The sequence below is a fragment of the Microtus ochrogaster genome, chromosome 15 (genome assembly GCF_000317375.1).
Source record: "Microtus ochrogaster isolate Prairie Vole_2 chromosome 15, MicOch1.0, whole genome shotgun sequence".
NCBI lineage: Eukaryota > Metazoa > Chordata > Mammalia > Rodentia > Cricetidae > Microtus > Microtus ochrogaster.
The window spans coordinates 43813174-43836256 of NC_022017.1; the positions used below are offsets into that span (position 1 = coordinate 43813174).

General features: G+C 42.8%; 1 protein-coding gene across 1 annotated transcript in view; it reads left to right on the top strand.

Annotated features, from left to right (window-relative positions):
- Derl1 (derlin 1) overlaps positions 1-20498 on the top strand; it is a 26580-nt gene extending 6082 nt beyond the window's left edge. Inside the window, exons 2-8 of the mRNA XM_005354594.2 lie at positions 4162-4273; positions 9020-9084; positions 10001-10027; positions 10506-10601; positions 11614-11666; positions 13361-13471; positions 17132-20498. Coding sequence (XP_005354651.1) covers positions 4162-4273; positions 9020-9084; positions 10001-10027; positions 10506-10601; positions 11614-11666; positions 13361-13471; positions 17132-17270 — 603 coding nt within the window. The 3' untranslated portion in view covers positions 17271-20498. The remainder of the gene's footprint in view (positions 1-4161; positions 4274-9019; positions 9085-10000; positions 10028-10505; positions 10602-11613; positions 11667-13360; positions 13472-17131) is intronic.
- Positions 20499-23083: the final 2585 nt, after the last annotated feature.

The window sequence follows — 23083 nt, forward strand, 5'->3', positions numbered from 1 at the left end:
TAGGTTGAGGCAGGAGGATTAGCAGTGTAGCCTGCAATGTGAGTAGGAGGGCCAGTCAGGATTGCAGTGTCTCAAAAAAAAAAAAAAAAAAAAAAGAAAGCAGAACCCTCCCCTAAAGAACTTTGTCCCTACCAGGGCCAAGAAAACCCCATTGTATATTAAAGGTCTGGCCCTGGGCTGCTGTGTGGTGAAGGATTCTCTCCACCAAGTCCTCTAAGGGGAGTGAGACTCAGAGTTCTGTCTGCCAGTCCTGGGCTTCTGTACTGGGCCTGGCTGCTCCCTCAGCTTTCCAGAGTTGAAGGTGTACCTGTCTACTCATGCCTGCTTCCTTTCCTATTTACATGTCAGACAGAGGAAGGAAGGGGGCTGTTGGGGATTTCAGAAATAAACACTGTATCCTTCTGAAAAGAGCCAGTGCTTAGTGATTTCAAATTATAATTTTAAAGTAATACAAAAATAATAAGTCTTTCCGATGAATGAAAGCAAGTGTAACTCAAGGGTAGGCTTAATGAACGGCAAGAGAAGCGAGGTATTTTGACAGACACTGATTTCTAAAGAACAGGTGCACACAGTGGCTAAAAATAGTGTTGTGTCATCAGCGTTAGAGAAAATGTAGTCAGGGAAAAACCAGAGGTTTCTCTGCTAAAATCAGGCGTTGAGCAATTTAAAGGAGTATGGGAGTAGGTGAGATGCGAGTTTTACAAACCAGGTCAGTGGGTGTTTTCTGGAAGGCTGTAATAGTAGCACACCTCCATATATGCTTTAACAGAGCACAGTTTCATCCCTTTCTTGAGGCCAGCCTTTCAAGCCCCTTAAGATAAAGGACGAGGGCAGGTGTCCCAGGACCAATGTCACTGTGTACACAAAGAAAGCCAGCTGAAACGTCTAGCCATACGAGATTCCAAGGCTAGGAACTTGCTTCTGCCCTGTTTGCAGTGCATTTTGCAAGCAGGGGTGGGGGTGGTTAGGTTTGCTCTTAGTTCGTTTCTGGGTCATACAAGGATAGCAGTATTGGAAATGTTTATTAATTGTAGCTGTAATACTGATGTCTCTTACAAATTCTAGAGTCATGCTAGGACAGAATTCTGTCTCTACTAGTTACTAGCTCTTGTGTAACCTTTTATCATGCTGTTTCCTCATGTATAAGACCTTCTGAATCATTGCGTGTAAATAAACCAAGTAGCATACTGATTCATTCATTTTTAAAACGTCATTAATCAAGGTCTGGCGATGTATACAGCTTAGTAGATTTACCCAGCACATTCAGGTTCTGGGTTCCATTACTAGGACTTCCTAAACAAAACAAACTAACAACGTCATTAACCAATTGAGGACTGTATGTGATTCTCCCCTTATACTTTGAAATTGAGGCTAAGAAATATTAATGTTACAGCAACTTATGTTCAGGGCCTATCCCTTCTGCAGTGCCATTTTCACAAGATAGTCAAGCTATGAATGGAGATGATTGAACCTATTGCTTCTCTGCTTTAATACAGGGTCTTGGAAGGTCACGTTTACTCCATACAGATTGTTAAGCTCTGGGGGTTCCATTTCTGTCCATGGAGAATGGAGTTGGCTGCTCTGTTCTTGCAGGGTCTGTGACTCTGATCTTCCATTCTAGAAACCTTGGATCGTTAACAACCCTCTCCTATTTACTGTGCTCTTGCAGTTCTTGGGGGCTTTGTGCCAAGAGTGTATTTTCCCTTCCTTGTGCCAACTCTTGCTCATTTTGACAGTCTTGCCATGATTGATCCAGCCATGCTTTTCGTGCTTGGCACATGATAGTGTGCCTTAAGACACATAGCTTTTAAGCCAAAGGTCAGCGTCATGCTATTTTACCAAAGTCTAGGAGGCTGTCACTTTATTCTTGCTGATTAATACTGTTGTGGAGATGTGAGCTGGTGAATGGTAAGGTGAAAGAAGATACAAACTTTTATTTGCGCATAGGCTGTGTGCTTGGGAAGGCCAAGAGGTTCAATTTTCACATGTTACTTATTTTGTGGTTGATTATAAAAAGGAAGAAGAGAAAGTTGTGTAGAAAACTGTGAAAGTTTGGCAAGATTATGTCAGCGTCACATTGATAAAAAAATAAAGATGTTGGATCTGATTTACTTTAGAAGAGTACTGAGACTAGCCAGTAAGAGAACTTGAGAAGGAAAAGGGGGAAGGAGGTTATATTTCCTTAGATCTGGAAATATTAAATCAGAAATGAAAATAACTTAGTATAGGCATTCATTCCAAATAATCTAGTCCAAAGTAGGCTTTAAGGTGAATTAGCCTTTCACATAATTGGAGAAAGTATAGTTACTTTAATGAGACCAGAAAGCTAAATGATCATCTAGAAAAATAAGCTGGATCTTTTCCTCATCTGTGAATCGTGAGGGCAGTAAAATTGAACATGTTTTTATCCTTGGAAAAACATCTTTGAAAAATTTGTAAGCTTGGTAGTGATGGGTACCTGCCTGTGTCTTAAACTTTATGTTGAACATATGGTAAAAGTCCTATAAAAGTCAGTGTATTTAAAAATGCAGAGACTATAGCAATAGCTATTGCCGAAGAAAATAACCAGAAGTGCTGTAAAAGCACGAGCCTAAAGGCAGAACAGAAAACAACGAACAACAAGAAAGTCCCTTAATACATAAAGAAATGCAGTCTGCTGGAAGAGGATGTTTTTACAATATAGGAAAGATAGAGGAAATATAGTTAGAAAATATAGAGAGATGCTTAGCTTTCTCAGAGCAAATAAAAATTGGTTTTCAGGTTAGTGATTGTAAAATACTCTCCATGGTGAGTAAGTGTGGAAAGATGGCACTCATCTACATTTTAGGAGGAGGTATAAATTAATTAAGCATTTCTGTAGACATTTGGCAATATCTACCAAAATAAGTGCATATGTCTGTTGATCTAACAGATTGATTCACAGGCATTTACTTTCTCTCTCTCCCTCTCTCTGTGTATGTGTGTGTGCGCATGTGTGTGCGTGCGTGTTTGTAGAGAATATATAAAAATATTCATCATGGCATCATAACAGTTTAAACGAAGTTTGGATATCCACATACAGAAATATTCTGAAGCCAATAGAAATATTTTGTCAAGGCAATGAAGATAGAAAACTGCAATTTAAAGTATGGTGAAGAAGGAGGAATATGGTAGAGCACAGGAGGAAACGGGCCGTGCATGGTGGCCTGCTTTTGGAATCTTAACACTCAGGAGCCTGAGACGGGCAGATTGAACATTCTGGCATAGCCTGGACTTTGAGATCCTGTTTCAAAAACAAAGCAGAGGCCAGGTATGGTGGTGCATACCTTTGATTACAGCACTTGGGAAGCAGAGCCAGGCAGCTCTCTTGAGTTGGAGGGCAGCTTGGACTACATAATGAATTTCAGGACAGCCAAGGCTACACAGAGACACTATCTCAATAAACCAAAAACAAAAGCAGGGCCTTGTGTTGCAGGCAACTCTTGTAATCCAACAGCTCTTGATGCTGAGGCAGGAGAATTGAAAGTTCAAGAACTGTCTCTGCTGTAGAATACATTCAGGGCCAGCCTACGCAATATAGTGAGTCTCTCAGAATCATATGTGAAAGGAGGGCTGAGATGTATCTCGATGATGGAGCACTTAACGGAGCATGTGTGAGGCCCTGGGGTCAGTGCACAGTACTGCCTCCAAAAGGAAACCAGTCAGTTGTTGATGGAAATAACATTTGGAGATTGGAGTCAGGGCTTCCCCCTTCATGTTGATGTGTGTGTGTGTGTGCGTGCGTGTGTGTTATTTACTTTTGAACCTATATTGCCTATTGAGCACATTGGTTTGGTTCCTGCTAACCTCTAGCATTTGAGTGTGATACTTTTACCTTAGGATTATCTGGAAGCCTGATTGCAGGCAAGACTAGCCATACATTTGCACAGTATTGATTTTGTTGACTTGTTTAAAAATGTTAATAAGATTTTTGATAATCTTTGATGTCCTTTCATTTAATTGATCTGTGAATTGATGTTATATAAGTTGGCAGGAACTTTGTTTTCTCAAATTGTGTTGATGATGTAACTTTATCTCTCATAGAAAGATAGTTTGATTTTTTTTTTTTTTTTAGTTAAAAGGAAAAAAACCCGTTCCATCCAGCTCAGAGACACTGACATCTGTTTGTTTTGATCTGTCCAGATATGGAGGCCATTCACTGCCACCTTTTATTTCCCCGTGGGTCCAGGAACTGGATTTCTTTATTTGGTCAATTTATATTTCTTATATCAGTATTCTACACGACTTGAAGCAGGTAAGTTATCTTTTCATAATTGTTTTAAGTATTGTTTCATCTTAACTTACTAATTGGTACATTTACTTGGATTTGGAGGGCCATTAGCATTATATGAAGGAATGGTTAATGATGGTTCTTACCTGCACACTAGGTCATGACTGTAGGAGGCTCTTAGACTGAGTTTTGTGATTTTTGTGTTTGTTCTTTTTTCTTTGGAAATGGGGTCTTACTATCTATTCCCGGCTAGACCCAGATGGCCTCCAACTCAGAGATCCACCTGCCTCTGCCTCCTGAGTCCTGGATTAAAGGTGTGTGCTACTACACCCGGCCTGCTTGAGTTTTTATTCACAGAGTGAGTTGTGAAGTAGCAGTGTTACAGAAGGAAATAACAGCAGATCAGAACTTTGCCTATCTTTGTCTCCTGTATGCCTGGGCTGTGTTCTCAATGCCGGTCATTGTCCTGCTAGAGTAAAACCGGGCAAGAGTACAGGCATCTCTTATACTGACGGTGAAAGGCTTACTTCATGCAAGTCAGAGTTAATCTCATTCTCAGTGGTTCAAGCACCCGGCCTGCAGCTGGAGAGGATGGCTAAAGCACAGGACTGAGGATTTGATTTCAGATCCTTTTAGCTATGTAAATAAGCTGGGTGTGGCACTGTGCACCTGCAGTTTGGTGCTGGGAGACCGAGACCCAAGGATCCTGGGGGCTCCCTGGCTACCTAGTGGAGTCAGTTTACCAGTTTCAGTGCCTTCCTCAAAAAATAAGGGGGTGAACCTTGAGAAGATGCTGACTGTTGACCTCCGACTTCATTCACACATGCGCTATGGGCACCTGCATGTGCACACATGCATATACTGCACATAGACTTTATGTAGTCAGTATTTGGTAGGTACTGTGGTAGTTTTTCAAATATAATCTCTTGTATGATGGAGAAGCAGTACATTGTTTTAAAAGTGTCTTGTTGAATTATCTATTTCCTACAATACTTTATATGCTATTTTTAAGTTGCTTACACAAAAAAATAGTAAATTGATACTCTGACAAAATACAGATACATTTTGCTGAGTGAAAGTGATCTGCAAAGGTTGGCAGGCTTTGGAGATTTTATAAAACTGCCTGTTCTTACGAACCATCCTTGAATCTACCCATGTATTTGAAAATTATTCCTGCCTTACAGCTGCAGGGACAGAGTAGGTTGGATATTTGCTGTGAAATACAACTTTCCCTGAAGTTGACATTGCTGTTTTTCAAAAAGAAGTCACTGTTTTAATACAGAGATTGGGTGGGGTCCTGACCTTTCTTTGCAGAAAAGCATAGGCCAGAGGCCAGTAAGTAGTTCAGCTGGTAAAGGTGCTTGCCACCAAGGCCGATTCCCTGAAGCCCACATAATGGAAGGATATCCTCTGACCTCTGCCTACATGCATGCTGATGTACATGCACGCGCACACACATACAGCACATCATGTATAATTCCTTTTCATTTGTCACTACCTAGCATGCTTCTGACGCCAAGCCTTAAGGATTCCCTTTGATAACGGAAACTGGGTCTGAACTGGGATAGTTATGTGGCCACCTCTGCTCTTGTTTGCTGTGTTCCTACGTCCTTTACCCCCTTTATTAACCTGGCCAGGCTGCGCAAGCTGGTCTGTACTACTCTGTATATGCGCAACAGGTAGAGAAACCTGTCAGTTGTTAGAGTGCTGGCTGCGTTTGTTTGCTTTTATCCTTAGAAGTGGCTTCCCTTTTTTTCCAGTCAGAGCATTTTTGAAATGCTCAAGCTGAGAGGCGTTTTTGAAACAATTTTTTTGAGATAAAAAGTTGCTCTCTGTATCTGTGGATTCTGTGTCCTGAGTCAGCTGCCTGAAAATTTGAAACTATCTGGAAAACGGGTGTACTGAATTTGTACAGTTTTCCTCTCATCATTATTTCCCAAACAACATATTGTAGCAGCTACTTCACAGAATTTACATTGTAAAAGAGACCATAAGTAATCTGATCTATTTCACAGTATATGTCAGAGTCTGTAGTTTCTGTGCAAATACTATACCATTTTATCCAAGGATTGCGAACATTTGTAGGTTTTAGCATGCAGGGAAGCCCTTGGATCCCATCTTCCATCCATGACAAGGGAGATGGTAATCCACATCCCATCCAGCTTCCTCACTTGAGTTTAAAGTGTACAATTCAGTTAGTTTGTATGTAGAATTGTACAGCCATTCCCATAGCAGTTTATAGCATTTCCTTGCCCCAAGTGTCTACACCTGTTACTGCTGCCCATTTCCCCTCCACATAAGCCACAGGAAACTACCAGTTTCCTTCTGGCTCTTTAAATTTGCCTGTACTAGTAGTGTCTTGTACTAATTTTGATAGGACCATACCATATATGGCCTTTTGTGACTGTTTTACTTAGTATCACGTTTTTAAGGGTCTTCTGTATAGCATGTAGTTGTAGTTTATTCCTCTTTATTGTTAAATCATATAGATAATGTTGCATTCTCTTCATCCATTTATTGATGGGCACTTGACTTCATTTTGTGGCCTCCATGACTGATGCTGCTGCTTTGAACGTGACTGTGGAGAGGACTCTTTGCCATCAAAGATTGTCCTGAGCAGTGGTCAGATCTCCCAAAGGTCGCAGCTGTTTGAGATAACACTACGGGGAATGGAAGCCAGGTTTTCTGTTTTTCATTTTCTCTGCACTCCACACAGCCTTAAGTTAATATGACACCTGCATAATTTCTTGCCTGGTTAAATTATTAAGAATGAGCCAGGCCGGGCGATGGTGGCGCACGCCTTTAATCCCAGCACTCGGGAGGCAGAGGCAGGTGGATCTCTGTGAGTTTGAGACCAGCCTGGTCTACAGAGCTAGTTCCAGGACAGGCTCCAAAGCCACAGAGAAACCCTGTCTCGAAAAAAAAAAAAAAAAAAAAAAAAAAAGAATGAGCCAGGCAGCGGTGACACATACCTTTAATCCCAGCACTTAGGAGGCAGAGGCAGGTGGATCTTAGGCAGCTGGATCTCTGTGAGATCAAGGCTGTTACACAGTGGAACCTTGTCTCAGATCCACCCCCCCAAAAAAGAGAAAGAAAGAAAGAAAAGCCCCCCTAAACCCCAGAACCAAAATACTGTAGCTGGACGGTTGTGGCAGATGCCTTTACTTCCAGCGCTCGGTACTCAGGAGGCAGAGGCAGGTGGATCTCTGAGTTCCAGGACATTCAGGGATGTTAAACAGAAACCCTGTCTTGAAAAACTAAAAAAAAAAAAAACAAAAAAAGAAAAAGAATGAAGCAGTGTTGGTTTAAGAGGTTTCTGATTTGCACTGAAAGAATGCAATTTAAGGCCATTAATTGTAAATTCCTCGTTGCTTGCATGCCAAATAATACAGCACTACAGTTTATGTGATTATAGGTATCTCAGTCTAAAGAATCCTTAGAAATCACAGAGGCAGAACCACTCCAGAAAAGCTTGGCTCTTGTTCAGATTCAGAAGTTTTGTTGGAATCTCAGCTGTCCTTCAATGCAGTGAGCCTTTAGCGTGTGTGTCCTTACGCTGCGCTGAGAGAAGCAAGGAGTGCAGGAAAGGCGACTGGTCCCTCCTCACTCTTCCGTCCTTTTCCACCTTCTGGTCTGAGAATAGAGCCTTACTATGTATAGTCCATAGCCCAGGCTGGCCCAGGCCTTGTACTCCTCTGCTTCCTGAGTACTGGAATTACAGGTGTTGTTATGTTTTCTTTTTCCTTAAGACCCATCCTTCATTCTTTGTGATTCTTGTTTCGGGGCTGAAGAATTGACTGCCGTGTCTTGTAATCCTAGCAGAGTGTGTAGAGGAGAAGTGACTTTCTAGTAATTTTTGTCTCTTCCCTCTGCTTCTCTCAAAATGTCCTGACTGAGGTGTTGGGAACTGTCCCTAGACTAAGCTGGACTGTTGTGGTTTTCTCCCTTGGAATGAAGCACTCTTAGCAGCGGTGGGGTGAGAAAAGCGCTAACCTAGTCCTTAGCCCCACACTGCTTCAGACAAGCATGTGACTTTGGTCATGGACTTTATTTTCTTACTTTTAAGTAAGGGGTCATACACTTGACCCTTGCACCTCACAGATACCTTATGGAGAAAGTCAGTTGTGGAGAGGTCTGTCCTTTTCTTTGTCCTCCCTCGTTCCCGAGTGTAAGATCTGTAATAGAGGCTGACTCTGCTTGTTACGTCAGCCCAGGCTGGACAAATGGCAGTGCATCTGTCTGGTCCCGATATTGACAGCAGCAGCAGCAGCTAATAGCCCTGTCGTAATAACGGGCTCCCACAGAGTCACGCTGCAGGAGTGACAGCGGTAGGCAGAGTGGACATGGCCTCTGACAGGCTTTAATCTATGGGTGAGAGACGGGAATTAACCAGTATCAAAAGTGTGCTCAGTAGATTATGGTAGGACCATGAGGGAAAGCCAGCAGGACATGAGGAAGGGGAAAGGGCCTCACTGGGCTTGGGACAAGGCTCTGTATTTCTGGAATTGACTGTCCCCCTTGGGTCTGTTTTAGCCCGTGGCAGCCACAGTGTGTAGCTTTCTGGAAGTCAGGTCAGCGGAACATAAACCGATCGTAGTCAGGTGCCTGTGGTTCAGTTTTATGTCATGGTATAGACTTTGGTAAAAACTCCCCTTTCTTTAAAGAAGTGGTTTTAACTGTTTCAATATAACATTTTGAAGTATTTTTCTCCATAGATGCCATTTTCTTCCACAGTTCTGAACCCTGATGTTTGCTTTGTGTTTGTTCTAGGAGCTTTTGATGGGAGGCCAGCAGATTATTTGTTCATGCTTCTCTTTAACTGGATTTGCATCGTGGTATCCTTCAGTGTTATTTTGGGCCAGAAACATGCTCCTTCTCCACCACCACCTCCCGTTTTAAGGTTTTTGGAAATAGAATTCTATAAAATATTTAAATCAGTTTTTATACTGTTTAAAAAACTGTAGTTAATGAAGATTGTTTTTTAAAGCGAGGATAAATCTTGGGTTTTGAGGGTGCCTCCTCTTAGTATCGCCTCTGGGATTTCCCATAGTCAGCTGACTTTTACTGCTGTCTCCTTGAGCCCGGTTCTCCGTGTTTTCTGGGATGACAGTTTGTGACTGGAGCACAGTCCGTGCTGTGAGGCAGCTTTCGGAATCTGTGGTTCTTACCAGAAAATTGATTTATAGCCAGCATTATTCTCTGATTTCATTGCTGTCCATCTTTTGAGTCCTAAGTAATAATCTAGTCCCCTACTCTGGGTATAGTCCATCTCTCTGCGAGGCACAGTTGATAAGCAAACAGTCGGACCTAACTGCCATTTAAAGTTGGCCAAGAGCCAGAAAAATATAGGGCATGGGTTATGCCCTCTCCTTTAAGAGAATGGAGGGAATTCTCTTAAATAAGTCATAGACTTATTCGTGCTGTCAATCCCTGAGTGTCAGCAGGATCATAATTGTTTGAAATGCATAGGCATCTCCATCCTGTACTTGAAGATAGCAGGGTACCAAAAGATATCAAGTGACCAATTTGCGCTGAGGTTTTAATTTCTGTTCTCCTGCTCTATTGACTGTACAGGCTAATGGGAAACTTATGCACAGTTATCCGAACTTTTGTGTGTTCCCATATCTAATTGATAGACATATGTTCTCCTTTGGAACAGTGTAATGAAATTCTATTGGAGGGAAATTATCAGATCAACCTTGATATCTGTAGAATACTTTGTGCATATGATCTTTAACTTTACAAACCAAGATTACTGGTTTAGCAATGGATATGCAGGTAAGTCTTTCAACTATTGGTTTTTGTGTATATTTAAGCACTTGAGATTACATTGAAAGTATAAAATAATAACTGCTGTTGTTTTGAATATGTTAGCTAAACCTTTGATGCTTTTGTAGACATTATCTAAATCATTGACTTTTCTGTTTATTTTTGGCTTATGCATTCAAATGGGTTGTAGTATTTTCTGGCCATGTATGAGGCTCTGTATTCCTTGAAAGCAGCTTATATGGTTAAGAAAAAACTTTATTTTCAAATAACAGCTTGAACTAATGTTTCTGACTTCCTGTAAAAACATGATTGTATTGATTATAGATTTTTATGGAACTCATTGTATGATAAATGGTGCAATTAATTTGTAATTCTAATCATTAGTTTTGTTTGCAGGTTTTTAGGGGGGTGGGTGTAGTAGACAGGCCACATCAAACCCTTGTTGCATGTTCCTGGACCAGAGGTTCATATGTCGCCTTTTTTGCAGTTGCTGATGATTCCTCTGATCATGTCGGTCCTTTATGTCTGGGCCCAGCTGAACAGAGACCTGATCGTATCATTTTGGTTTGGAACACGATTTAAGGTACTTTACCTAGGTGAAACAAAACTCAATTCTTGTCTTTGTAGTAATCCCCCCCTAAGCTCAAATGTGTATCTTTCTGACACTTCCAGAAGGGGTCACTGCAGAGTAGCGTAGCCTAGGCAGGCACCTTCCTCCCCTCCTCAGTCCTGTGCCTAGCCATCCCAACATCCCTTGCTGATACTGCTTCCAGTTCCTCTGAACCTCAGCTTCCTCAGGGATATGTCCCTCAGTGATCTTGTGTGTGTGTTTGTGTGTGGGAGGGTGGGGGGAGAACTACAAGAGAAACTGCAAAAGAGACAACATGCAGGAATCCTGCCATTTCTAATCTTTTTGTCGCTCCTACATACCCTTTTAGGTGCTAAGTACTTTACCTTGAATAGTGCCCTCAAATGCTGCCTGAGCTTACCATTTCTACCTGTAATGTCCTACTCATTACAGAACTGAATATTGCTTGAGTCATCTGCCTGGGGTTAGATTTGTTGAGTCTGGGATTTTGTCGTACTTACCTCACTTAGCCTTACAGCTGTTTATGGATAACCCTCTTTTTATTAGTTTGTGAAGTTTCCTTGAAGTTCACTCAGTCTTAAGTTTGTCCTAAGGTTCGGATGTCAGATCTGGAAAGCTAATACCTTGTTGTGAGAGTGTTAGTTCAAGACATCCACACAGTGTTAGATAAAAATTCAGGTTAATTATCTATGACCATTTTGGAGCCTTAGAGTTTGGGGTGTTTTTACTGTCATCCATAAAACCCTTATTTCTTTGTTACTATTAACTCAGCAGGGTATATACTGAATTTGAAAGAATCCCTTCCATGCAATTACAGGTGTACAAATGAGCACAGTTTTAGGTAGGAATATGTAAGTATGATGAGGATGGTGTTGGATTTGAGAAATTCTTAATGACCTAGTGATTTCCATAAAGCTCTGGTTAGTATTTCCTTCCCCGTTTTTAGGGTTTGCAGTGTCATGGTGCCTTCAGACATGGCTGTTTACATTTGTGTCCTCTTTCCTAGGCCTGCTACTTACCTTGGGTTATCCTCGGATTCAACTATATCATTGGAGGCTCGTAAGTAATGTTAGATTTATTTAACTGGAAACCAATCCTTGGGAAACTTAATTCATTGTTATCTTCCTTTCCTGGTCTTTTAAAGACTTTAAAGAGTCTCAATGTTGGTATGTTAGACCCTTTTAAAGATGTTTGATTCTAATTGGTTGTACAGTACGAATTTAAGCACCTTTGACATAGGATGACTGTCATTTTGTTAACTTGTCACCAGATACATTGTATTTCTAGACATATTTTTGAATACATATGTCTTTTATTCACTATCCATAATGAGTAGATACAGAAGTATTTGTCATGATTCCTCTTTAGAACCTATCCTTAAGATGACTCTATTATGTACTTGTAAGGCACTTTCAGAATGCCTGGGAAATGGCATACTGCCACAGAAATGGAGTCTCAGAGAAGTTGTTTTGTACACAGTTTGATGGTATAGAACTTCTGCCAGGCAGGTTGAAATTTTTACTCTCTTGCTGGAGTTAGTACTGAGATGTGGAAAACCTTTCACGTTTCCAGTCTAAATTCAGAGAGAGACCATCTAGATGGAGTTGTTCTGGGATGGAGAGACGGCACAGTGGTCAAGAGCAGGTGCCACTCTTGCAGAGGACCCACGTTTGGTTTCCACAACCCCTGTCAGGCAGCACACAACGGCCTGTAACTCCATGTGGTTTCTGGTATCTCTGGCCTGGTTGGAGACTTATATCTATGCATACACACACATAGGCATGCACACACAATTACAAATAAGTTTTCAAGTTTCTTCTGCCTGGTGTGGTAGCACACACCTTTAAACCCAGCATGTGGGAGGCAGAGGCAGGCTCTGTGAGTTCAAGGCCAGCCTGATCCACATAGTGATTTCCAGGAAAGCCAGAGGTACATAAAGAAAAAATAATGAGAGTGTTCTTTATAAAAACAAAACAAAACACAAAACTATAGATATTTTAAGATCTTCCATTTCTTCCATTACCAAATATTTTCAAAAGTTAATCGAGTTGGAAAGTACTAGTCCTTCATCTAGCTGATGTGTTTGCCTGCTGTGGTCCTTATTCCTCGTCTGCACTTACAGAGAAGGGAGTGGACGGTCTAGATCAAAGCACGTTTTGAGATTGGTGAATCCCCCTCCGTTCTCCCACCCTCAAGGGCGGAGGCTTGGGCGAGATCCCTTTGTGGGATGATGAAGAATGATGTGTAATAACAGCAGTGGATAGGGAGCCCTGGGTGAGCCTTGGGAAACCTGAAAAAGTCCCCAGTGGTCTCTTTGTGTCTCATCGGAGTGTCATGGCTCCAGGAGCCAGAGCGGTAGTGTGTTGTCACCTGTCTCCCTCCCATGCTCTCCTCTGTTTTACATGCACTGTGTTTCAGAATTCAGAAACTAACTTGCTTTGCACCTGCCCCAGCTCCTGAAATAGACTGGAACAAAGTTCATATTTTGAGGATGGGCGGGGCCTTGAGATTTCAGAGGTGCCTCTGGCCTTGAGGAGCTGTGGGCCTCATTAGTTCTTCAGGCCCGATTTCCCTCTCCCTCAGAATGCATTTGTCACTCACACTGTAAAGGCCATTGTAGAGCTGTCACTGACTCCCAGGGGCTGGAATGGGCTTCTGTGAAGGCTGCCTCTCTTTCCCATGCTCTTAGTTACAGCTTGTGCAGCTCACTGTGTTGCCTGGATGTCTTTGCACTGACTCGACTCTCTTTGCAGGGTGATCAATGAGCTCATTGGAAACCTCGTTGGACATCTTTATTTCTTCCTGATGTTCAGATATCCAATGGACTTGGGAGGAAGGAATTTTCTGTCCACGCCTCAGTTTTTGTAAGTTTTTTCTCCTCTTACTGAATGTGGTGCTGTCCTGTGGTTTCAAGTATCCTGATTGGAGTTTCGTGAGGAGACACTCTATGCCCTTTCTGAGGGAGAAATGAGAACTAGTGAAGTTCTTCTCACGGTCAGGACACCAGGGATTGGTGCCACAGCGCTGTCTCTTTCATGACAGCTTCTAGCTAAAGATCACGAACTTGACTAAACCATAGCAAAAATAGATCAACTATGCTGAGCAGGCTGAGGCACGTGATTCCACTGTAAAGTGCCAGGCATGAAGCATGGCACCACAGTTTTTCTTGGAACATCGGTGTCACCTGTGATATTGGCTGAGTAAGTTAGCCCGTTATTTGCCATTTTTAGAATGTGATGTTTGTTTTTGTTTCTAAGGTAGGGTTCCTGCTGTGTAGCTCAGGTTAGTCTTAAACTCTCCATTGTTCAGCCTCAGTCTCCCAAGTGCTGGAATTATAGGTGTCACTACCCTGCCCGGTTTAAACTTTTATATATTAAACGTTATAGACTAGAAAATTTGTAGATTGTTTAAAGTTAAGATGAGAGACTTGAGAATTGTGTAGCGGTCGCAACTCCTTAGAAGTAGGTCCTTCGTGGTTGTCTTCTCTTAGAATTAAGTAGAAGAGGCCGAGGGCGATAGCTTCTGGGGGTTGGGTGCCGTTCCCTTTGGTACTCCTTTTTTTATTTGTTTGTTTTTGTTTTTCGAGACAGGGTTTTTCTGTGTAACAGCTCTAACTGTCCTGGAACTAGCTCTTGTAGACCAGGCTAGCCTTGAACTCACAGAGATCCACCTGCCTCTGCATGCGCCACCACTGCCTGGCTAGTACTACTTTTGATACTGGTCAGGTTACTTACTAAAACCTCCAACCTTTGGTTCACAGTCTGAGTTGAGAGGCTGCCCCTGTCTCACAGGATTGGATAAAGCAAGGCTCATTGTTGAAGGCATAGTGGTGGGTTGTGGATTAATGGCATAGTGTTGGGATCTGGGTACCAGATGTTGTGGGGAGGACTGGTGGCTGAGAGGAGATGTTCAAACATGAGTGTAAGTAGCATGGCCATTCTGTCAGTGAAGCGAAGGGCTCTCACCATCTGCCTGACAGTCACACCTAATTTCGTGCAGGGCTAGGAAATAACCACTTGCATTTAAGAGTTAAAAAACTGAACCCCTCTGAATCAAGATATTATTGTAATGTTTGTACTTTTGTCTTTTTTCCAAGGGATAGGTGAGGGGCAGTAACACCAGAGTAGTCTTTGCCCCAGCTCTGTGCAGGCTAGGATGTTTGTGGAAGACATTTGATTGCGAACTATAATATTCAGAATAATTCAGTGGCTTGTTTGTTTGTTTCTGAAAGAAAATAAGAAGAAATTTGTTTCTCTTCTTGCCTCTGGGTTGCCGTCAGACTGAAGAAACACATGACCAATCTATTTCTAATCACCAAAGGACACAGTGGGGGCAGATTTGGATCTCTGACTTAGGTTATCAAGTAGGTTTGGCAGATGTATCAGCTTTAAAAAGCTTGTGTCCTGGGGAGTCACCAACAGTTACTTTACCTTAAAACGGCCATTTCCTGACTTTAACAGCTTACAGATATTTTTGAATTGTGGACAGAAACGTAGAAAATTCTAATGGCAAAATCGGCAGCACACTGGAGCCTGTCTTCCTCTTGAGCTCTCTCTGTTGGTGGATGCCCTTCTGTTAGATTTTGCATAAAGATCAGATGGCAAAATGTAGCTCCTTGCAAAAGCAGTAACTGCTTTGGAATTACCATAAATTTTTGTTGATTATGTATAATTGGGTGTCTTTTTATTCTAATTACTGGCATTTAATTTCACTCTTAGCTTAAGCAGTGGAGCTGGCTTCTATATTGTCTTGTGTGTGCAGTAGAGTGACAGCCTTACTGCCTTTTTCAAGTGCTGTTTTATTCTGTACTGCAGAGGGGGAGTATCGGACAAGATGTTACAGATGCTGACAGTTTGGTGCCTGGACGTGACACTTCAGTTTAATGATAAACTGTTTTTTAGAGACAGTTTTGATATGGACATCCTGATAGCTGGGGATTTGTCATCCTGCCTCAGCCTCCCAAGAGCTGGGATTATAGGCATGAGTCCCCATGTCAGACTGGGCATGAGAGAGGAATTGACTTACAGAAACTCTAAAATCCATATTGTGCATTCCCTTTAAAAGGCAGCTATATCTTTTCTTCTGTACGGTTTTCTTCCAACAGTTACTTTTCTGTAAAGGGGGTCATTCTCTTTTTTGGGGAGGAGTGTGAAGGTATTTCACATGTTACAAACTGATGCACGCTGGTGTCTGAACAGTCGTACTCAGTGTTGTAGCAGATGCTTCCGTGCACATGAAGGAGTGTGTATGGACACTAGCTTGGGTCAGGCTGCCTGGGCTGGAATACTGACCATTATTCCTGAAGGACTTCACTCGCTTTCTGCCTCCATTTTCTTGTCGATTTAATAAGTTTTTTAGCTGGGAACTCTGGCTTGCCTCTAAACTCAGATACTTGGGAGGGTGAGGGCAGAGGTTCTGGAGTTCAAGGTCAGCCTGGGCAACTTAGTGGAACCTTGTTGGGATTTTTTTTTTTTTTTTAAACAAAAAGGCTGTTAGCATAGCCCAATTGTAGAGTGCTTGCCTAGCACTCCTGAGGCTTTGGATTCAACCCTCAGAACAACCAAAAAGGAAAAGAAAGAAAGGTGTGTGTGTGTGTGTGTGTGTGTGTGTGTGTGTGTGTGTGTGTATGTGTGTTAATATCTTCACAGGGTAATTGTGACAATCCAATGAACTTCTAAACATGACATTACACAGGTGCCTCTAGGCCAGTAAACTGCTTTCATATAAGGTTGTGCTGTTGGGTGTTGATGTGACTACTAATCATGACATTCTGGCTGCAAAGAGTTTCAAACCAGGGTGTAAGTTTGTACTCCCTGCTTCCAGCAAACATTTAAACTTTAGAACCCTATATAAAACAGGTCCAAACACATTGCCAATTTACTAATGCAGACAGTGAAGAGAAATGTTGAAAATGTCACTGAGAACAGACATGGGTTAAAGTTTTGTTAGCTGTCCTGTGATGCCTGGTTTATTAATTTGTAAAGTTAGAGATCATGTGACTTTTTTTTGGACTTGGCGTTGACACTGTCTGAGATGGGAAGGGTACAGTTGGAAGGCAGGCGATGAGTAAACTAGAAATACACCATAGCTTTGAGACAGAAAGCCTGTGGTCCAGAGCTGTGGAGATGCTGTGCAGGGCTCAGGCGTGCTGCCTGTGGGTTTTCTCTGAAAGTGAAGTGAGTTCATTTTGAATTCTTTGATCCAGTCTGACCCATCTGCTGACAAACCAAGAAGCCATCAGTGTCTCTTGTGCTTGTGTGTGCAATCTTTTTGTTTCCATATTGCTCTGCATGAATTACTTTTATAATCGGTGAAAAAAATATGGAGAGCGTGAATTTAACTGAAAGCTTGATAAAGTTTAGAAACGTGAAAAGCAGTTGCCATCTGTGGTCAGGGCATTGCACTAAGTGCTAAAAAGGAAGCCAAATATGCCAGTATCCCTGGCCTCTCCCATCATAACAAATGTTTTGGAACACCCAGGAGATGGAGATGGTCTACGAGTAACCTTGTTCTCTCTCCTCCAGGTACCGCTGGCTGCCCAGCAGGAGAGGAGGGGTGTCAGGGTTTGGTGTGCCCCCGGCCAGCATGAGGAGAGCTGCTGAGCAGAATGGCGGAGGCGGGAGACACAACTGGGGCCAGGGCTTCCGACTTGGAGACCAGTGAGAAGCAGCCCTTGGCCTGCCCATCGGCCATGCTAAGCAGATGACAGTTTCCTCCCAGTACTGGGCACGCTTAATGGCCAAGTTCTTGCTGCCGCTCTTGGACCTGACCCACGCTGAATGTAGTCTTTCAGTACAAGACGACATTTTTAATCCTGAAGGAAAAATACAAGTGTTCCTCAAGTTTCATGATTTTCATTCAAGTCCTTACTGCTATGAAGAACAAATATCAGCTGTGCAGATTTCAAAACTGACTCATTTTCTGGTGTCTTCTCTTCTTCCCTTTCCATCTGAATAATGGGCTGGGCAAGTGGGGTTGGTTAGCCAAGCCCTGCCAAAGGATCCCTTCCTCTTTCTCACACACATGTCCCCAGAGTTGCAACTTGAGTTGTCCACAAAATGATTTTGCCTTTGACAAACTCTTATTTATTGACTTTTTGCCAAAGCTTGGTCACAAAGAGCTTGTTCACACATCACTCTCAGCTGTTGCTGGCAGGACTGTGACAGTAGGGAGAAGACTGGAGCAGCGGCCGAAGAGTTTTCTCAGCGGTGGGGACTCTGTTGGCCAGACAGCAGCGTGGCCATTTGCTGCCTCCGCAGATATTTTTATATGAAAAGCACCACTGAGTCAGTGAGGCCCCGTGGGAATAATGAGGTTAGGAGTTGTTGCTAGGCACTTCTCTCCCCCTAAGCCAAGTGATCAAAACCATAGTGGAGCTGCTTCTAACGCAGAGAATGGGTTCGACATGATCTCTTTGTGTTTCTTCCATGGGTGCGCTCTGCTGGATTTGTGTACCCAGAGCCGTTGTGCTGTGCTGTGTTAGGAGGTTCCAGATCCCATTGGCCGGACATGTCCCTGGAGGCAGGCTTCAGGGCTTTGTTTCCGTTTCATTTTCACTGTGGATGTGTGTTCATTGAGTCAGCAGAGGAGAAAGTGTCAGACTCTTTAGATTTTTCTTTCATTGCTTTTGTCCCTTAATTTTTTTGGTCAGGTGTTTTGGTTACTGGTGAGGGAAGTACAGCTCTTTGGATGTGTATCATTCAATCAGTTTTTAAGGCTGATAGCACACCTGAGTAAGTGACACATAACTAGAGGTTCCAATAGCTTTAGAATTATTTGTCTTTGTTATATTGGGTCATGCATGTATACATTTGTCAATTAGACCTACTCCCTTTTTATAGGTGGGCTTTTGCCAGCTGAGCTTAGCTCATCACTAAATAAAATTTTCTGAAGGCCACAGTTCTTTATATAGTTAGTTTATGCTTTTATTCTGAAACCAGACTGCTGGGAACAGTGTGGTGTGGCCGCTATACTTTGAATATTGTCCAAACGTTTCCAGTACTTTGGTTGGTTCCTTGCAGGAAATGTGCCCTAACAGTATGTCTTGTCTTTATCTGCTTATTAAAACTGTGATGTGTGTTGTATTAGGAAGTGGGAGTTTGAAAATTTGTGTACCTCTCTATATTTAATTTATATGATAAAAAATTGGGTGGAGAGAGGCTGAACCGAAATGCCCAGATTCTCCTGCTGTCCTGAGGCTTTACAAAATGTGTTTGTAAAATTCCACATTCTTCCTATGGCATTGCATAGGTTCTCCCTGTGCAAGGTGGAGGCTCGAACTCGGAAAGGACTGTCCCAATGAGAGAGCAGGAGATTGTGCTACACTCTCTTACCAGGCTGGCTCCTGAGAGCACTGTCTTTTCTAAGGGTCTGCAAGTATGTAGAACTTTTCTCTTCAAGGCAAAATGTTGATTAAATTCTTTCTCCTGACCATGGTTAGGAGGCTGATCATTTTATCATCTTGCCTGGATTACCAGTCCTTCTTGGGTAGTTGTACCAAAGCGAGCTGTTTTAGTTTTGACTTCACAAGGTAAGACATCACAGTGGGTTCTCTTTATGAATGTGAAAAAAACCCTTATTTTGTACAGACAGCTTTCTTTTTTGTAACTAATCCTTTTTACTGGTAAATATTGTAAATTAAACTGTGCAACTTGAAGGCTGTCTATGTTAAGTTTCCATAACTCTGCTGTGCTGTGTTGTATGATGTACTTTATGTTATTGTCTTCACTGGATCAGTTTTATGTGATTTCCAGTAGGTTTTGATTAGCAGAACACAGCAAGCCTTTTGTATATGATGTTGTTCATATATTAGAGAATGTTGGAATTCCTGGAAGAATTAGTACTGAGTTTTCCTTTGTGTGAGAGAGAGTGTGAGAGTGTATGAGTGTGAGAATGAATGTGTGTGTAAACCTTTGAGAATGTATGTGAGAATGAGCAGGCACACATGTGTGCGGTGTGGTGTGTATGTATGTGTTGATTGGGTCTTGGTATATAGCCCAGACTGTCTGTAAACTTGGGATACTCGGCCTCCCAAGTTCTTGAATTAGGTGTACACCACCACCTCTGGAAGCAGGGTGCTTCCAGATTCACCCATGGGTGTGAGTGTTGGAACTCTGGAATTACATAAACCCTTCCTTACGTAGGAAGCCCAAAGTAGAAGGCACATGCTAGTTTTTTATCTTAAAGGTGAACAGTTTGAGTATGGTTTCCTGGCCTCCCAGTGCAACACAAAGAAGCAGAGCCTTGCACCTCCTTTCTCTACTTAATAGAGAAATAATAGAACACGAAGGAAAGATCCTATTTATTTGAAATGATGGGACATTGCCAGCCTCGTGATGTTCTGAGCTACCTTTTGAATAGCGCTAATAATAGGCAGTGTCTCAGTTGCCAGCATCTTCATTGCCAATTGTGAGATCCCTTGCCAGTTTACATTTTCAATAGTGACAATACTAAATAATAAAACTTGTTAACCCTTGGGCAAAGGTACGGATCTTCCTGGATTTCTCCCTGATAGTATCTTAGAAGCCTGGCCTGGGCAGCTGTGCTTTCTGGCAGCTTGCTTTCTAAAGTGGTTCTGGGTTGGGATTGGGTGATTGTGTGCACAGCCTGTGCTTCCTTGGGTATGTGGTCTTTTCCACACTTTTCTCTCTGATCTGTCCTGACATGTTAATGTCTATATGCAGGTGTATTCCATTGTGAATATTTTAGGACTCCTTGGCTTCTGACATGAAACTCATTTGGGATTGGGGCCTGGGGGGAGTAGTTATCTTGTGTCTTTTCCTTTTTACATGTTTATAGAGTTTCTGGTAATTCTGATACTCAGTTGGCTTTGGGAACCAGTGCTTAAACCAACTTTTTTCTTTTATTAAATGTGTTGTGTTGATAATTTCACACTCGTGTTGATATAGTACGTTTTGATTACGGTGACACTTACCCTCTCATCCCTCTCACACCCGTTACCAGCCCCCTACAAGTCCCTTTCCCGTATTCAGAGAGTTGGGCTTTGTGACCCAGAGTTTAACCAGGGCTGTTGGTGTGTTTACAGGTTTGCTGCTATTCACCGGAGCATGATCATCAGTGGGTACACAATCGAAGACAATGCCTGCCCTTCCCCAGAATGCAGCAGTAGCTCATAGTTGAGCAGGAAAAGTAGGGTCCCATGCGCCCCTTGGTGGTCTGGGTTGACTCTTGACAAGCCCAGTTTAGCGCAGGCCCATGGCTGGCAGCCGCTCCTGTTATGAGATCATGGTTGAAATGGCTGGGCCATACCCACACGGTTTCCCTGATCTCCCTCTCTTCCAGCTCTTAGATTCTTCCTGTTCCTCTGCGTTGTTCCAGCAGTTTTACAGATAGTGATAAGGATGTCCAGTTGAGAGCTCAGCCCTCCACTGTAACAAAGTCTCTCTCTCTGTTTGCTACCTTTCATTGTAAAGTCTTCAGAAGGCAGCCTGATACTGTGTCAGTTTAGCTAAACAAGAATAGTAAGTTTCCACTAGGGCCTAAGACTTCAGCCAGGCATAACAGCTGTACCATAATTGCGCTAGTGGGCACAAATTACTTTGTAGGTTGGTATTGTAGTTTTGTAGGGTTTTTAGCAGAGTTGGGCGACTCTCAACAGCTTACATTGCATCTTCTGGTACTATGAAAGCCAGCCACCCAGGAGGAAATCTCCAGCCCAGATCCAGTTTGATTTCACTGTCTCTTATACCCAATCAATGTATGTGGTGTCTTCAGCCATAGGGTCTCTGTCAACTCTGGATAGTTGGAGGGCAGCCAAGAGGAATTTCAAGGATCTTTATTGTCCTGAAAACTTCTTGAGCCTCCCTGACCACAGTCATAAGGACGCATCCCATTCTTAGCACTAGGATTTTGGTTTAATAACACCTGACTCTTTGAGCGTTATTCAGCCATGCCGGTCCTTTACCCTCCTAACTCATTTTTTACTCAGCTAATAAAGTAGTAGGTTTCCATTTGACTTTTTCCTGCAAATCAATTTTTTCCTGTAAACCAATTTTTGAAGTTTTTTTTCCCCAGATAAGGAAGGACTCAAAGATTAAGTCATATAGGGAAGTGCCAAAGATAAGAACCTAACATGCCGTTCTTTCTTGAAACCGAAGCCAATGCCGGCAGGATACGGTCTGCCTTCAGGAGGTGTGCTTTCTGCTGAGGCAGTCCCCTTGGCCCACCTTATGCAATCTGTATTTGTTATGTAATCAAAGGCAGTTACAATTCAGCAAGCCTCCAGAATGGAAATGTTAGGAAGGGGAGCTTGGTGTTGAGGAATTGGTAGGCAATTGTAGGCTAAAGTAGAGAGAGAAGCCGTTTGTTCTGGGGAGAGGTACTAGCAAGAGTAGCAACAAAGGCAATTCAGAAATTTGACTGTTAGGGGTAGCAGCCTGAGCCTGTAACCCCAGTTCTGGACATGGAGGTACGGAGATCAGTGCATCCTTGAAGTGCATTGACCTGACCTGAATTGACTCAGGGTCAATGGGAAACCCTTTCTCCAAAAGTGAAGGTGAAGTGCAATCGAGGAAAGATACCCGATGTCCCCCTCTGGCCTCCACACACGTGTATGCAACAGCATGCACAAGTGCACACACCCATACCAACAAGTATAAGTACAACCTACACAACACAAAGTTTGGAGCCGAGAGGACTTTATTGCTGGACATGCAGAAGGCAGTAGGGTGTGGCTGGGGAAAGGCTGAGAAGGGAGATGGGGTCCAAATTCAGTGGAGGGAGTTAGGAGAGAAGGGAAAGAAACTGGCCGAATTTTGTGTTGGTAGCTATGGAGCAGTTTCTGGTAAGGCTTGCTCTGACCTACGGTGCTGGGATTGGGTGGGGGGATGGGAGAACATTGAGAGAGAGACTGACTGCAGGATTCCCAGGACTTAGTGAGGACGAGGATTGCTCATGGTAACTGGTTTCCACTGGCAAGCTCTGTGGGTCCAGGTGAGGGAGAGGCAGTTCTCATTCAGCGTCATGCTGCAGGGATTTCATCAAGGAGAGACAGCGACCTGTAGGGACAATTAGGTGCCATCCCATATGTCCCATTGCTACCCTGTACTTTGTTACACACATTTACACACATTTTACCATTTGCTTAATCTTTTCCATGATTGATAATTGTCATTCCGTCCTGGAACAGTAAAGGTGCACCAAATAAAATGCAGGTGGTTTGTGGGATTTTTTTTTTTTTTAGTTGGTTTTTGAGACAGGGTCTCATGTAGGCCCTATTGATCCCACTAGGTGGCTGAGGATGACCTTGAACTTCTGATCCTTCTCTTCTGTCTTCTGAATGCTTGGATTATAGGCATGTACCAACCATGCCTGGTTTATGCTGTGCTAGGGCTCAAACTCGGGGTTTTTCGCATGCTAGGAAAGCACCCTACCCACTGACCTGGAGCGCCAGCCTTGTCACGTGGTTGTCCAATTCTGATGAGTAGGGGTTTGGCCTGCTTTAGGGGAGAGCTAGG